Source organism: Epinephelus fuscoguttatus, linkage group LG6, assembly GCF_011397635.1.
Source record: "Epinephelus fuscoguttatus linkage group LG6, E.fuscoguttatus.final_Chr_v1".
Classification (NCBI taxonomy): Eukaryota; Metazoa; Chordata; class Actinopteri; order Perciformes; family Serranidae; genus Epinephelus; species Epinephelus fuscoguttatus.
Genome location: NC_064757.1, coordinates 13,221,792 through 13,237,787, shown reverse-complemented (window position 1 = coordinate 13,237,787; position 15,996 = coordinate 13,221,792). Strand labels below are relative to the sequence as shown.

The window sequence follows — 15,996 nt, the reverse complement described above, 5'->3', positions numbered from 1 at the left end:
CCTGTTTGTGGGGACATGCCTGTTGCTTTGAATCCTGAGATCATGTTCCTTAGTTTCACTGCAGACACGAATGCTTCCTTGACGGTTTTACCAGGGTTCATATGCATTCAACCATAGACTGTGGGCCATAGACTGATTTGTCTAAAGGCTGTAAGTGATGGGTGTGAGGTGGAAGGGTCAGCATGACAACACCATTCTACTTTGTACTTTGCACAGCCTTCAGTGACATGTGAGATTCATGGTTATCAAGAATCAGCAGAACTGGGTGATCAATGGAGCAGTTTGTGTGACGTATGATGTGCTCCAGGAACATGACAAAGGCCTCTTCATTCATCCATGATTGATACATGGCCAGTGGATCCTGCTGGTGATTTCCTGATGAGGTGATCTTTGAAACGGATACGAGGAAAGATAAACATGGGTGGGGCCACATTTCCAGTTGCATTTACGGCACAGGCCAAGGACAAGAAGCAGATGTTACCAAACCCACTCGCTTCTTCCTTATCTCTGCCACAAATTGCTTGGGTGTCTGTATTGTGGTGACCCCAGTTTCATCCATGTTATAAATCATGTGTGAAGGGACACTGTACCTGAAATGAGACATAAAATGAGTGCCGTTAATCAGAGAACCTTAGAGCAGTTTGAGGTTACAGATTTAGTCAGTAATGTGGTAACCCTATCACTCATTATGTTACCTCTCCATCAAAGAGGTGAGGTTGTCAAAGAACTCCTCCGCACTGTACTTGTTAAAGGCAGTGGCTCTTCCAAGAGAGGTTGTTTCAGAGGTTGGTGGCACTTGCTAAAATTCTTGAACCATTCACGTCCCAGAAAAGGTTTCAAGGTTAATTCCCTTGTTCTATAAATGCACACTTAGACTAACCTGCTTTTTACTCTCTGATCCAGCATGCAGGGACATCAATCTCATTTTGTCGTGCCAACTCAAACGCCTGCACGCCTTAGACCATGAAAAATTATAAGGTCTGCAAGATAGGTCTCCATTCCTTCATTAAGGACTTGATTGGCATGTGCTGTTCTCTCATACCCTGTTCTTTTTACTGCTCCTAGTTTTTTCTAATCCATGTATCTATTTTAAGTCGTCCTGTCAATCTTCATGTCCCTTACTACCTGACGTACAGACTTCCCACTCTGTACTTCTCCCACTGCTCCACCCAAATCCACAAGAAAAGCAGAAGCCCTGCCTGTCTTCTGTTTATTGACACATGACGTGATGATTTTAGGTCTAAAATTAACATTATTTAAAATTTCAGTGTTAAGAATTCAATGTGGAATTATGGTAAAATAATACTTTGATAATAATCACATGTGGGGTGAGTTTTAAGTGTATTTTATATAGAAAGCGTTTTCACTGCTTTACCTTTCTGTCAGACAGCCTGCTCTGACGGGGAAGCACACTTTGAAAAATCTTCAGACAACAAAACGCTCCCTCCTCTTTTGGACTTTATAAATATGACCTTTGTCTTTTTCATTAAAGAAAAGAAGACAATAACATCTTAATGACTTAAGGGACTGTTTATTAGACCAAGTGTGTGACAGTGAGACTGGGTATATGAGCCACTCCTGCATGTAAAACTATCTGTAATTTGTACCTTTAACACCAAGTGGCAGCAAAAGCTCACTATAATTGTGTGTGCGCGAGAGTGTGTGTGTGTGTGTGTGTGTGTGTGTGTGTGTGTGTCAGGTCTGTGGCCTGACAGCAGCCAGCAGTTATAAATACTTAATGCCCTACCGCTGTTGCAGCAGAAGGGAGAGTGGCAGAGCATTGCAGCCCAAATACAACAGTTCAATAGGATGTGACATCAAACTGTAGCATGTTCACCGTCTCTATAGCCAGTGATTAATGGTATTAACGAGGCAGGGTGGCACCAGTAAGAGAGAGCACGGTTATTTAGGCCACAATTTATAAAACCTGAGACTGATCCTTAGCTTACCTAGTAGTAGTTCAAAGACACTTTTATTACAAACCACGACTTGGCTTTCTGCAATTTATGATTTTTTTTTTTAATGCACTGGTAATAATACAGGTAGTGAACTCTGCTGGTGCAGGCTGAGTCATGACTCAGCAGGTCTTTACAGCATCATGGAGAGGAGATAAAATGAACCTGTTTGTCTCCTCTCCATGATGGGCGTTCAAAACATTCAAAACTACCGATTACTGACTAACAGAAGAAATAAAGCTGTCAATAAACTCTGCCTCTGTTCACATTTTTATCTATGCCTTGCCTTGAGGTATGACTATCTTATTGCCATCTTCTGTTTTAGTTTAATCTTTTGAAATCATATTAAATTTCTTTTTATATTGTCTAGTTGTCTAGTTGTAGTTTTTCCTCTTTTTTGCCTCGCCTTGAAAACCAAGCAAATTCAATAAAGTACCTCTATACAAACTGCAATTTCAGGATTTTTCCTTCAGTTTTTAAGCTTTAATGGAAAGTTGACAGCCACGTTTAGCCGTCACTACAGAATATATGACATTATGAAGCTTATTTGTTTGTACCAATGATGTCTCACTTGGCACACACTTGACTTCAAACTCTGTTTTCCTCGTGTTGTTCCTGTAATGTGATTGCTGTTTTTGTGATTAATTACCAGAGAACGCAAGAGAAATTTTATCAGTATTGCTGTCATTTCTGTCAGACTGAACTGGTGTTGCTGCAGGTAATTAATCACTACTGGACCTTGATGTTAAAGTCTGAAAGGCCCAATTGATTTCCCTCTTATTCTAGTAGTATTCTGTTCTTTAGTAACTGGCTTTGTTCTGACTGACATCTGAATCATTAATTATAATCATATTTGTATCATCGAAAATATATGTATTAGAATAAACATACAGTATGAGTGATGCTGTTACTGAATGTGTGTTTAGTCACTACCCAACCATAACACATAAAGCGCCTGAATAAAAGCGCCATGACTCAGCAGAAAACCAGAACGAAAGAACTCAAGGGTAGTGGTTCAGAAACATTAGCATGACAACAAGAATACACTCACATATCCACCCACCCAGTGATTATGACTGCAGTGCTTTTGACTCTATTCTGTGGGGGCACTTCATCCTTGCTGCAGTGTGATGCTTCAGCCATGTTGCACAGCATGCTGCACATGTACGGTGCCATGGTATAGAGTCCGGTCATGCTGTAACTGTCACATCCTGTGGTGCACAGTTAGTCTGTTTCTGCTCGGCAGGGCTCTGTGTGTGTCAGGCAGCCGAAATTTTGGCTGGGACTCCTCAGCAGCTCCTCCAGAACTGCAGGGCTCTGGGACATCTGCAATGCAGAAGTCTATATATAGCCACGGAGTTACAGGGAGAGAGAGTGGGAGACAGAGAGACAGACAAAGACACAGAGGGATGAAGGAAGACAGAGTGAGAGAGGGGGGAAGGAAAAGATAGAGAGAATCAATGAATGAAAGAAGTGAACCTTGAACTGAAAATGAGCTGGAGAGTGATATAGGGCCAACACAATGCAGCTTTGTCAGCTGTTCCCCTATGCCAACTTTTACAGCTTATTCAAAGTAAATTCCTAGTTTTTACAACCTGAAAAGTGTGACACACTCATTTTACTTTAGTGAAATGAGTGTTTCGAAAATCTACACCCCTCAAAATCTACACATAAAGGTACAGATTTCGAGGGGGGGGAGTGGGGGGCGGGGGGGACGTCACCCTCCATATGTGGAACATGTGCATTTAATAAGAATAAGAATAACTTTATTTATCCCCAAGGGGAAATTCATTTGTCCCACCAATAAAAACATGAAAGTAGCAGAGGATTTTTGATGACAGTAGACATTTACACCATAGATAAATGCAGAAAAAGGCAAAAATTGGTGCATGAAAAATACCCTGAATGCAGGAAATTAAGTGTTTGATGCTTTCTGACACAGGACACCCAAAACTCCCAGTTTCATATGTGTCCCCCCCCCAGTGTTGAACCAAAACCTATGCCACTTATGTCAGAACTTGCAATGGGAAGGTCATAGTGAAGCGATTTTGCCAGTATCTCTGTGTTTAACTCACTTAAAAGAGGAAATGTAATTACGTGCTTGTGGACTCCACGGCAACAGGAACAGGGAAGGTTGTTAAATGCTGAGGTTGAGTATTTATTGCTTTATCTCGAAGGGTCTCAGGAGGGCAGTGGAGGAGGAGGAGAGCAGTTCAATTATGTATGCACCTCCACAACAACAGAATCTGCTGACAGCAGAGCTCGGCACGCACGCAGCAGTGGCACGGCCAAATCAAGGACAACTCTACAGCCCGGCCAGCGGCGAGCCACGGGCCTGCAGAGCTGTGGAATTGATCAGACTGTTGAATTTTCAATAAATCTGCCCTCTGACATGCTCCTTGTCTGACTTTCCATCACAGAGCTTCACGCCGAGTCATAACTCTCCTTTTGTCATGGCTGAAAGATAGACCATCAATCATACTGAGTCCAGCATGCAGAGAGAGGAGGGCTTGAGCAGCACCAGGGACTATACTGCATACTATGTTTCAGGAAACAATATGTGTATTGATTTACAGTTATGGACGAATGATGAATTCAAATGAAAGATTGTTTTGAAATGTGTTGCAGTTATAAATATTTTAAGATCATACCTCATAATGTATAGATGCTGATAATAAAGCTGTGTGTGACACAATTTTTAGTTTGCATTTTGTATCATGTAAGGAAAAAGTTTGACATTTTGGGAAACACACTTATTCATGCTCACTTGCTGAAAGTTAGATGAGACCTTAATATTGCTTAATATTTGCTTAAAAAAAGACTGGAAATGAGGAAAAGTTAACTGGCTCTATCTGAAGGTAACAAAATCCACCCACCGGCACTTCTAAAGTGCACTTGTTAACACAATGTATCCTGTGTCTTTAAAGCTGAGGTAGGCAGTTTCACGTTGGCATCAATGGGCAAAAATCCCATCATAAACTCTGAGCATATCATAAATTAAGGGGTCTGAAAGAACACTACACTTGTGCACCTCCTCTTGTTCCTGTTTTCAGATAGGGCGTCCCTACAAATGCAGATTTGCATGTCCCTTCTGTGGAACCTGATTCAGTCCTGCAGAGAAAGTTGTTATTCCAGCACTGGCAAGACTCTTATCAAAAAGAGAGTCTAAAACAGAGTGTCACTATTGGTGAAATGTTTCAGAGAAGTGATGAAAATGTTGCGAATAGTTTAGCCTTCTGCTAACCACAGCTCACAGGCTCACAGCAGCGGCTTCATGTAGCTAATGTTAGCTAGAACCCTGCCAGAAGGACAGCGGGTAGCAGTTCCAAAGATGGCCCTAACTCGCTGCCGAATCAGCAGTTACACAAGTTAGACCCGGTGCTGCCGCAGGCCACCAGCCTGTGACACTTGACGATGGGGGGTTTGTTCTGGCCAAATCTGTGCCCCTACAGTTAGCAACCAAGTCTGTCCTGAGCTGCTGCCCACTCTCATCGCGGGGAAGCAGTCCACAGCAGTGGGGAGCAAGGCGGAAGGACTGTGGGGTGGCTAGCTAGCTGATTCCTGTCTTGTGTTCTGATAAGAGAGAGAAAGAGAGAGTGCAGATAAAGGAGGGGCTGAGCAAATGCCACGAGTGCAACGGTACAATGGATTAAGAATAAATATATCATGTATGAGAAACACTGGGTTACTGTATGAAGCGCATTCAAATTCTGCACTTAAAAGTCAGATATGAGAGTGAGATACAGAACATCCTCTCATTAAACTCTTACCAAGAAAGCATCATGATCAGAAATATACTAAAAGTTGCAAATGTGCAAGCAAACTCAATACACACAGTGCAAATCCATATCTCTGTCTCTAATGCATACTATGGCGATGTGTCTCAGATAGCAGCTAACTTCTTATTGATTGTCCCGAGCTCATCCAGGGAAGCTTTACTTTGTATCACGTTGCATTTTCTTTTCCTGAAACTCAGATGTGTTCTGCTTTAGTTAAAAACATTTGTCCTTGCTTCTCTCCCCTGCTTTTGTGACAGTTTTATTGATCGTCTGTTAGTGCTGATAATGTTTTTGCCACTGTGTTGATTCTCCCTCCCAGACACACACACACACACACACACACACACACACACACACACACACACAGTGCAGTGTGTGTACAGGGAAACAAACAGTCTGAGGCTGTGATGAAGTTCTTGCTGGTGACAGCTGTGCTGGTGGGCCAGCTTTGGCAACCGCCATCCATCTTAGCCGGCCCCATCTTTCACCTCTGGGTGCAGGCAGGCACAAGACAAGCAGATAGCAACACCAGCGGACATCATGCAGCTCCGCCCATTAACGAAAAGGTATCGACTTCAGCCCGAGGCTAAGGAGGCAGGCAAGCTTGTGACAGACAGTTTGTATTACTTCTGTGTGAGCGAGAGTAAATAAGTGACACCTCCTCCAATAACAAATACTGTAAAGGTGCCTTTTAGCAAAGCACGTAGCCTTTACTGATCCAGACCTATGTTAGCGGTAACTGATACATCAGTAGGCCTTTTGCACAGAAGTCATTAAGATATACAGTGGAAAAAGCAGGTGCAAATCATCATCATCATCTGAATTCCATTTAGCTGCCGTAGTTTCAGGTAACAACACAACCATCCTTGATGGATGAGAAAAACTAAAAAGCAGAAACTAATAAAGTGTGATTTAAAGGTCCAGTGTGCAGGATTTGGGGCATCTTTTGGCAGAAATGATATATAATATTCAGAACTATGTTTTCATTAGTTTATAATCACCTGAAAATAAGAATCATGTTTTCCTTACCTCAGCCATTAGCCAGGAAGCCATGGCTTCCTAAGTCATTTATATCTACGTAAAGAGTGTGTCCTCTTTCACGTAGTCTGTTCTGTTGTTTCTACAGTGGCCCACAATGGACAAATCCAACACTAGCTCTCGATAATCCCATTCACGTGTTCCCGTTGGCCACTTAATTTTTCCTACACGCTTAGCACAGGAGAAGTTTCAGTTCTGCAGCCTCACCACTATATGCCACTGAATCCTACACACTGCACCTTTAAGCAATGCAAAAACAGTAAAAATATAAAATAAAAAAATATTAATGAGAGAAACAGACCTCTAGGAAGCTAACCTCTCTCCAAAATAAGAGATTATATGAATTATGAATAATAATGCAAACATAAATTCACATTCATTGGTTGCCTTAAGACTTCTAGCATGTTCAGAGCGCCTAGAGAAATATCAGATATTGATGACTTCTGCTCCCTCCAAAGACACCAGACCCTACGCCCTGCAGCAGGCTCCACCCCCAGTGATGACTTGCCCCCTCTTTTAGCTAATTTAAAGTGATTCACGCTAGTACAGGCCCCTACAGGTGACAGTATGAGGACCCATCCCAGCAGTGTTTCCAGCTGCACCCCATTTGGCAGCAACAGGCACCATCCCTCACACTTCTTCTGCGCCCCCCCCCCCCCCCCCGAGTTCAAACCCCACCCAATGAGGTGGCATTAGCACTGACACTGGTTGTGCCAGCTTGAGCTTTAAGCCCCAACCCCAGCAGCAGGCTCCATCCTCAGCAGTGTTGCTGCCCCACCACACAAACAGTAGTCTCAGGCCCACCTATTGTGACAACACCAGTCTCTTCACAACTCCTGAACCACACCCTGTGGCATCATACTCCACACTAAGCTGTGCCCTGCAGTGTAAGCAGGCTCCAGCCCCTATCAGATGTGTGTCTGCTGACACCAGTACACATAGGATGCGTAAAAGAAGTAAAGATGGATGTGCTGATTCAGGAATAGAGTTTAATAGCTCAAAACTATATACTGTATATATAGGTTGCCACCTATGTTGCCTTTAGGGAGAGCCGCAGCTGAAAGCAGCGTACATGTCAGTTAAAATGCACACACTGAAAAAAGCTGAGGTTTCAGGTGAAATGGAAAACAGCTGAACTGGAAGCTTTGAATATCTGGAATGTGAAACTGTGTTTGTCCGTAGTAATGATGGCCTTCCAGTCCACTGCCTTTCAGCCCAAAGGCATGCTGGGAAAGACTCCAGCTGCTTAATGACCTTGCAGGTATGAACGTATACCATATAAATATGAAATGTCACATCATGCATTACTGCAGGCATTATTATTTTTTCCAAGGAGACTAATCATCATGTCAGAGTCACCTTTTTATGTAAAAAATAACGCTGATGATCAGCACTGTGCATACAGATTGATTTCACTGCCACATACTTTAACCCTTTCTGTTTATTCATACTATAAAATACATTTAATCAAATTGTAATAAATCAATATTAAGTCATTTAACTGCTGTTGTAAGCACTGAACAATTATGGAGTAAACTAATTATTACTATAATTACTAATTTCTCTTTTCATTTACAAACTTCTGTCCTATTTTGTGACACTTAAGACACAGAGACGTGAATGTTTGGTTAATAAATGTCTTTATTTGGCTTTGAGAGGAATATCACTGCATGAGAGAGCAGCACGTACAGTCACAGTTGTATAGCAGAGGTCTGGAAAGTGTCAGCACTCCTCAGCCTCCCCAGAAACAAGTGAGATGGCGGTGAAAACGTGTTATTTTAACTTTCGGTCATGGTTAAGGCAAGTTTTTTTAACTGAACACACAACAAGCAAAAATTTTATCCCATCCAGCAGATATTCAAGCTCAAAGAGTCAGGCCATGCATTCATGCCGTTGGTTGATTCATTTGTCAGACATAAGATCCCAGAGGACGAAACAATAAACCACAGTGAAATAAAACAGTGCAGAGCAAAGTGATAGGAGGAGTTCTGGTGAAAATAGCCCTTATGTGCCACTCTGTAGCATACAGCCACGACCCCTGCAGCATCTGCCCCACCTGCCACTTCCAGTCTGAGCTGAGGGCTGTCAGTGTCATCATCAGCTGCCTGACACCAGCAGCCACGCTTACCTTCACCGTGTTTCCTTTATCCAGCTAAATTAAACAAAAGCACCACTACATTTGTACAAGGAGAAAGAAAAAAGGTCGGTGAAGGGAAAGTACATCAAGAAAGTAGACTTGCAGATAAATATTAAACTCTGACATGTGAGCTGGCTGATAAATTCACTGACAAATGAATCAATCAAAGGAAGGATAATTCATATTCCCAAAAAATTATATATAGCAGTAATTTAAACTCTACAGTTTTCATTCCCAAAGATGCACTCTCTCTCACGGAGAAGCTGCAGCACTCCTCCTTTGCAGCAACTGGAAATGCCACCCACCCTCACATTACATTTGTATATACAGTTTTTCCAAGCTCCAAGTTGCCATTATTGCCGTGCTGTGACACTGCAGTGAATTAAAGAGAATGAAAAAGGGACTTGAACAGTTAGTGGTACATTTCTGTTTGTCGTGGTGGGATGAGATGCAGAGCTAGAGAGTGATGAGAAGAAGAAAGAGGAAGAGAAAGAGTGAAAAGCATTCTTCAGGGGTGGGAAACATGTGGTTGGATTTACAGTCCAAATAGAAGCAGGTTTCCTCCGAACGCTCCCGCGTAACGAGCCGACACTCAGGAATGAGCTGGTAGAGCTTCGGTCTATGATAAAATCTTTAACTTACTCCCCAACTTTTATATGTAAAAATCAAATAGCACCGTAAAAGTTGGACTGGCTGTTACTCTGTGCGTTTATCTTAAAAGTCTGTGTGCTGACAAGATTGTTACTTTCAAGGTTTTGATTGCTCTTACTGTGAATATTGATCTTTAATGGCACATTTACTGTTGCTCATGTGAGGAAAAAATCATTGTTGCGTTTCAAACTTAAGAAACTTTGTGACATCATACTAGCTTTCTGCACGTCCCTCTGCACTTATGGGATGTAAAATCATGACCTCAGCGGAGTATGTAAATGATTAAACTCCTCTGCCATCGTAATACATCTGTAATACAGCTACTTCCTTCTAAAGCTTCTTCTCCGTCTAATAGAGTTTGTTCTAATCAGTCTGAATTACAGAGCAAACAGAGAGAGAAAAACACAGAAGGTGTGAGGTGAGGCATCTGGAGTGTGCAGAACTGTGTGTGACAGAGATGACGTGAACAGAGACCAGATCGATATAAGTGATTGGTGGGATGAGGAATGTGTTATTGATAATGATGAAGATGAAGTTGACACAAACAGTTTAGCTCTTGCTGTTCTTGCCGGTGGGGCTCTCCTTCTTCTTCTCCTTTTCTTCCTTCTCCTCCTTCTCCTCCTTTCCTTTCTGCTTCTCATCCTCCTCTTCCTCCTCCTCTCCCTCCTCCTCCTCTTCCTCCTCCTCTCCCTCACCCTCACCCTCACCCTCTCCCTCCTCCTGATCTTCTCCCTCCTCTTCTCCCTCCTCTTCCTCCTCCTGTTCTTCGGCCTCCTCTTCCTCCTCCTCGGGCTTGGCTTCAGACTTTCTGTATGCGCCTAGAGTGTAGGTGCGAGCTGACATGTAGGAGAATCCTGGGTAGCCAGACTGGACCATGGCTCCACCAACGGAGCTGAGGCGGCACTCCTCGCCTTCCAGCAGCTTCCTGCTCAGACAGAGAGAGAGAGACAGAGAGACAGAGAGAGAGAGAGAGAGAGAGAGACAGAGAGAGAGAGAGAGAGAGAGAGAGAGACAGACAGACAGACAGAGACAGAGACAGAGACAGACAGAGAGAGAGAGAGAGAGAGAGAGAGAGAAAGAGACAGAGAGAGAGAGAGAGAGAGAGAGAGAGAGAGAGAGAGAGAGAGAGACGGGGGACAAGAGATGACGTCGCCTCTAGTCTGGTTTTGTTGCTAAAATTAGCTCAGTGTATCACTCCTGAGGGATCTAATGTCACTGGAATATCAGGAGCAACACCTCCGCTGTCTGTCTTGGCACAGTTTCACAGAGCATTATCACAGAGGCTGATTATTGAAAGGTTACACTTTGTTTGACTTCGAAGCATTTTAAACACACTTTCTCTTCCTACACTTTGTAGATATAAACAGGAATTGTGTTAAAAAGATAAAGGGTTATGAGGTACAACAATGGTCTCTGGCCAGACTCAAACTGAGGACATTGTAGTTTTACACTATGCATCTTAAAACCAGGACACCAGACACTGAAGAATAGTTTCCTTTTAAAAATGCTTAAAATAAATGTTGGTTTGGAAGTAAAAGTTGTTGTTTTGATTGTATTTTCCAATAGTCTTAGTATCAGGTGCAAACATGTCTCTAAAATGTAAAACAATTCAAACTTTAAACAACTAAAAAAAAGTTTTTGCTTGACCACCCTACTTTGTTGACCTGTAAAGTTTCTGAAAGCCTAAGGAGCACACTCTCCAAGGAACTTTAAAAATATGACTTCCAGAGAAGAATAATGCAAAATACAATAATCCATTACTGCTGAATTGTTTGTAATGTAGCCAACCTGTAGGCAGCGATCTCGATGTCCAGCGCCATCTTGACGTTCAGCAGGTCCTGGTATTCACGCAGGTGGCGGGACATTTCTCCTTTGGTGCTGCGCAGGGCAGCCTCCAGCTGCTGAATGGTATCCTGCACACACACATGCAAAACCATATTATAAAAAACTGATAATTCATGCTCAAGGGAAAAGAGATAGATTGAAATGTGCTGATAAACATCTAAGCAGAGACTTTCACTTTTGTCTTCTCCCACTGAACAAGGAGTGCACTCATTTTTAATTTTCTATCTTCATAAAAGACAGCTCTGTAATGAGATGTACCAGGTCGTGTCCTTCATCAGAGTACACCGTGATCTTGAGACTTAAATTGATTAATCTGATATCTCTAGCAGAATTCAAGACTATTGTAAATTCTGTGGTAAATACACCCCACTGTTAATTGTCACTGTTAATAGCCTGCTTTATCCTTATGAGGCTTATAACACTTGTATTAATAACTGTTTTTAGTACTGATTTATCTGTTGCCTGATTTTTGTTTTGTCTGCCATCTGAGCAGGTCTCTAGCAAAGGTCAACCTCCTGGTTAAATAAAGGTTAATTAAATTATAAAACACAAAAAACCTTTTACTACCTTTTGACATTTACGTACCTGCATCTCTCCCATTTCATTGTTATGGCGATCCTCCATCTCAGCAATCTGCCTCTCCAGGGCCTCGTTGTGGCCCCTGAGGGCCTCGATCTCCAGGGTGCGCGCCTGCACCTGCCTGCGGTACTCGCTCAGCTCCTCCTTCGATTGCTTGACGGCATCCTGGTTGCGGGCAGCCGCCTCAGTCACGCTAGCAAACTTGGAGCGGTACCATTCCTCTGCCTGGGCCTGGTTCCTGGCTGACAGGTTCTCATACTGAGCTCGGATGTCCTTCAGGGCTGCAGTCAAGTCCGGTTTGCTCATGTCCATCTCCACTGACACCTGGATGTAGGAGAGGGGAAAACAGAATGGTGTTTTTTAATAATAAAGTGCTAATTATTAGTCGGTTTAAACATCAGTTACACCTGTAAATAAATGCAGTCTGACTTAAATTGTAGTAATCAATAATCTTTGTATTTTTAAAGTATGAACACAATATGTATGTGAGTATATTTGAGTGTAAATTTAGAATTCTGTTTACATGATTCATTGTACTGTAATTACTCGATGCACATATTACTTAAAGCTTATTTTTACCCTGATAAATCATACTGGGCAGTGTAATTTGAAGATGTTGAAACACACTAGTTTTCTCAACCTATTAACTTTTACCATGGATGATGAAACAGCCTTTTAAGCCACACTGTAGCTAATGAACCGACCAAACTATGCAAACTTAGAAATAAACTGATAATCTACCTGTATTAAATAAGTGTATGAATAAACTGCTATTTCCTCTGTTGATCACAGCTGTGTTCAGTGCTCACTCTTTTTCTGTGCTACAGTTAGACTGTATTTCTGATGGTGACTTATAGCCTACATACAGTAGGCCTATATATGTCCTAGCTGAGCAGTGTGTTGATGCGCTGCTGCAGGATTGATGAATTGACTGCTGACTGGGGCTTCTCTGCCAGAGAAAGCTGTGTTGTCAATAGCTTACATGGCAATAATATTCCCTGCAGGGAGGAGGAGAAACCCTGGAGAAATCTACCCAGCAACCATCACTGCATGACTTACTCAATATCCCCTGCAAAGTCGATGAATTGATTGCTGCTGAAAGTTGCAGTGAAAGTTGTTGCTGCCCTCAAGCACTTGTCATTCAATGCATTTAGTGTCTTATTTTTGTTTTTTAGTCCACCTGCAGCATGATAAGCTCTAATACTACCCCATGGCCCTTATATTGGTACACAAATCGATATTGTTGATGGTTATGTCAATGAAAGTAACTTATGCTGGAGCTCAGGGCAAGACATACCAAAACTTTTTTTTTTTTTTTTTTTTTGTCAAACAGTGAGTGTATTTTCACCACTGTGCTGCTGTTTAGCTTGAAAGATAAATAAACAAAACTGCTAGGGTACCTCACAAGGTTTGTCCTGCCTGCTCCCCCTTGGGGTGACCACACCCCTGGATTATGCGCTATTTCTCCGCATTTTTCGCCCTCCCTCCCCCCTCCTCTGCCCCACTTCCTCGCCGCCATTATCCCCAAATATTCGCTAGCTAATGGCGAGGCTCGAAGGAAATTACTCAAAGTTTACATTTACCTTGTTGCATTATTTATACCTATTTGAAAAGACAGCGCTGTGACATTGAACTCACATGATATGGAAACAGTTTTAAAACATACTTTGTTCACACCGGTGTCGAGCTAATTGCTAAAAAAGACACTTGCTTTTAGCTAAAACATCTTGAAGTTTCCACGGGGGCGTGACGGAGCGCGCGGGACGCTGCAGGGACGCTCGAGACCTTCTGTTTCTATGAGAGGAGGAAGGAGGGACAGCGCGTGGTGCTGAAACGGAACTGCAGTGCCATCAATTATCCAGTGCGCAGTGTTCAGTGTGAGGAGGACGCAGTATGTCGTACACACAGAAAAACGGTTCAAGACTGCTCATATACTTTAACACTATCACTCTACTGTGGCAGCAGGTTATTGAATACCTGAACTACTGCGGGGAAGCTGCTGATATACAGACGGTAGCCTGTACAGCTGTACATTATTTTACCAGCGTCTATGTGATAGCTGGTGCTTCTATTATACGTTTTACGGTATTTTAGGAACGCTGCAGCCTAGTGAAGCCATAAAGGAACGCATGTAACTTAAACCATTAACTTTGGGTCTCTGTAAAGTCAGTCTACAAGCCGCAGCTCCTGCAGTATTATACTTAGCCTACTTATATGTTGGGTTTATGGTGAATCATGTGTGTGTGTGACATTTAAAAACTAAGTCCATGAGGATTGAGGAGTGTTTGTGGCAGTGTGACATTGGAAATTAGAAGTTGATTATAAATCTGAAAAGTGGCCCAAAGTGCCACCTGTCAGTGTGTGGACCCACAGGTCATCGGAACACAGTGGGGTGTGTACCTGAGTGGCCTGCAGAGATGACTGCAACTCCTGCAGCTCCTCCTCATGAACTTTCCTGAGGAAGGCGATCTCATCCAGCAGCGACTCCACTTTCTTCTCCAGCTCCAGGCGCGCCAGGGTGGCGTCGTCCACGTCCTTCCGGTAACCCTTCAGGGTGTTCTCCGCCTCCTCGCGCAGCTTGGTCTCCTCCTCGAGCTTCTCCCTCACGCGCTCCAGCGTGTCGTTCATCTGCACGCAGTCCAGGTGCATCTGGCTCCTCTCGTGGGTCAGCTCCTCCACCCGCGACCGCAGCTCGCGGATCTCCTGCTCGTACAGCTCGTGCAGGCGCGAGGGCTCGTTGTTACGCTGCCGCAGCATCGTGACCTCTGCCTCCAGGACTTTGTTCTGCTGCTCCAGGTTGTGCACTTTCTCAATGAAGGACACGAAGCGGTCATTGAGGCCCTGCAGCTGCTCCTTCTCGTTGGTGCGGATGATCTTGAGCTCGTTGGTGACCGCGGTGGACTGGGTCAGGTCCATCGCGGAGTCCGGTATGGAGAAGACGCGGCCGGGAGCCGCTGTCCTGCGGTAGGTGGTGGAGGATATCACGGAGGGGGAACCATAGGTGCGGTGGCTGCTGCGGTATCCCGCAGAGTGCGCGCGGGACGGGCTGCTGCCCATACCCACGCGGCCGGACCGGGGGGCATCTCCGAAGATCTTCCGATAGGAGCTGCTGCTGTAAATCTCGCTGGAGTAGCTCATGTTTCCTTTAGCTTGGTGGTGGCCGGTCCTACTGCTCTATACGGGAGAGAGAGAGAGAAAGTGGAGTTCAGGAGTGTGTGAGGGTGAGTGTGTGAACGAGAGAGAAAGTGAGATGCGAGTGATGTCTGGCCCGAGCAGGTGCTTTTATAGTCAAGGCGCCGGCGCATCATTTGACGCAGGGACTACAGAAGACGAGGGGAAACCTGCAAGCTTTTGCAGAATGCCTCCTCCCTCTGGGGAGACACGAATTCACTCATGCAGCTCCTCTTTTCTGCCTTGTGGCTCAGGCATCAACACACATCAACTCTAAATGGAGATCACGTCATGTATAGGGGCTAGTGGTTGACCTAGGCGCTTATACATCCATCTTACATTAAGTTAACTCACGACTTCCTTTCATCTTCTGACTTAATGACATGCAAATAAAATCAGATCATACGTGTAATCTCATTTTCCCACTTCATTTATTTTCCCACAGGACTGTCTCGTGTTACCTTAGTCCATACTGTCCACTGTCATTGCAGTTTTCTTTGCTGTCCCAGCAGAATGGCCAATGGGATCGATGCGTATAGAGCTGTGCGCCACAGAGTGTGTTCTGTTGCTGCAGTCTGCATCTAGCCGCCCTCATCCCCCCGACCTCCGCAATATCGGAATACGGGATGAGACTCATCATAGTGGCCTGGTTCTTGCACTCCCATATCATCGCAGTCTCCTTCACGGCCCGTGGAAACATCAGTGATGGATTGGTGATTCGTTACCCAGATGTAACCGTGCGTAAGCGTCATACTGCCTCACAACAAATACATGGAGTTATAAGAACAATATTTAGTTATGATATTTAAACACTACAGTTCTCATTGCAGCTACCACAATT

At 43.7% G+C, this 15,996-nt stretch overlaps 1 protein-coding gene across 1 annotated transcript; it reads right to left on the bottom strand.

Moving 5' to 3' along the window:
• Positions 1-8,415: 8,415 nt before the first annotated feature.
• On the bottom strand, positions 8,416-15,333 carry zgc:65851 (uncharacterized protein LOC321113 homolog). The gene is made up of 4 exons (XM_049579460.1): positions 14,385-15,333; positions 11,991-12,308; positions 11,349-11,473; positions 8,416-10,485 (listed from the first exon to the last, which is right to left on the bottom strand). Exons 1-4 carry the CDS (start codon positions 15,120-15,122, stop codon positions 10,110-10,112), a joined length of 1,557 nt encoding a protein of 518 aa, XP_049435417.1. The 5' UTR covers positions 15,123-15,333; the 3' UTR covers positions 8,416-10,109.
• Between the last annotated feature and the right edge of the window lie 663 nt (positions 15,334-15,996).

Excerpts from the sequence above, each read along its gene's own strand:
- zgc:65851 (XM_049579460.1), bottom strand. The coding sequence starts at position 15,122 with ATGAGCTACTCCAGCGAGATTTACAGCAGCAGCTCCTATCGGAAGATC. Across the intron at positions 11,474-11,990 it reads ATGAAATGGGAGAGATGCAG|GATACCATTCAGCAGCTGGA; the intron begins GTACGTAAATGT and ends GTGTGTGTGCAG. Across the intron at positions 10,486-11,348 it reads ATCGAGATCGCTGCCTACAG|GAAGCTGCTGGAAGGCGAGG; the intron begins GTTGGCTACATT and ends CTGTCTGAGCAG.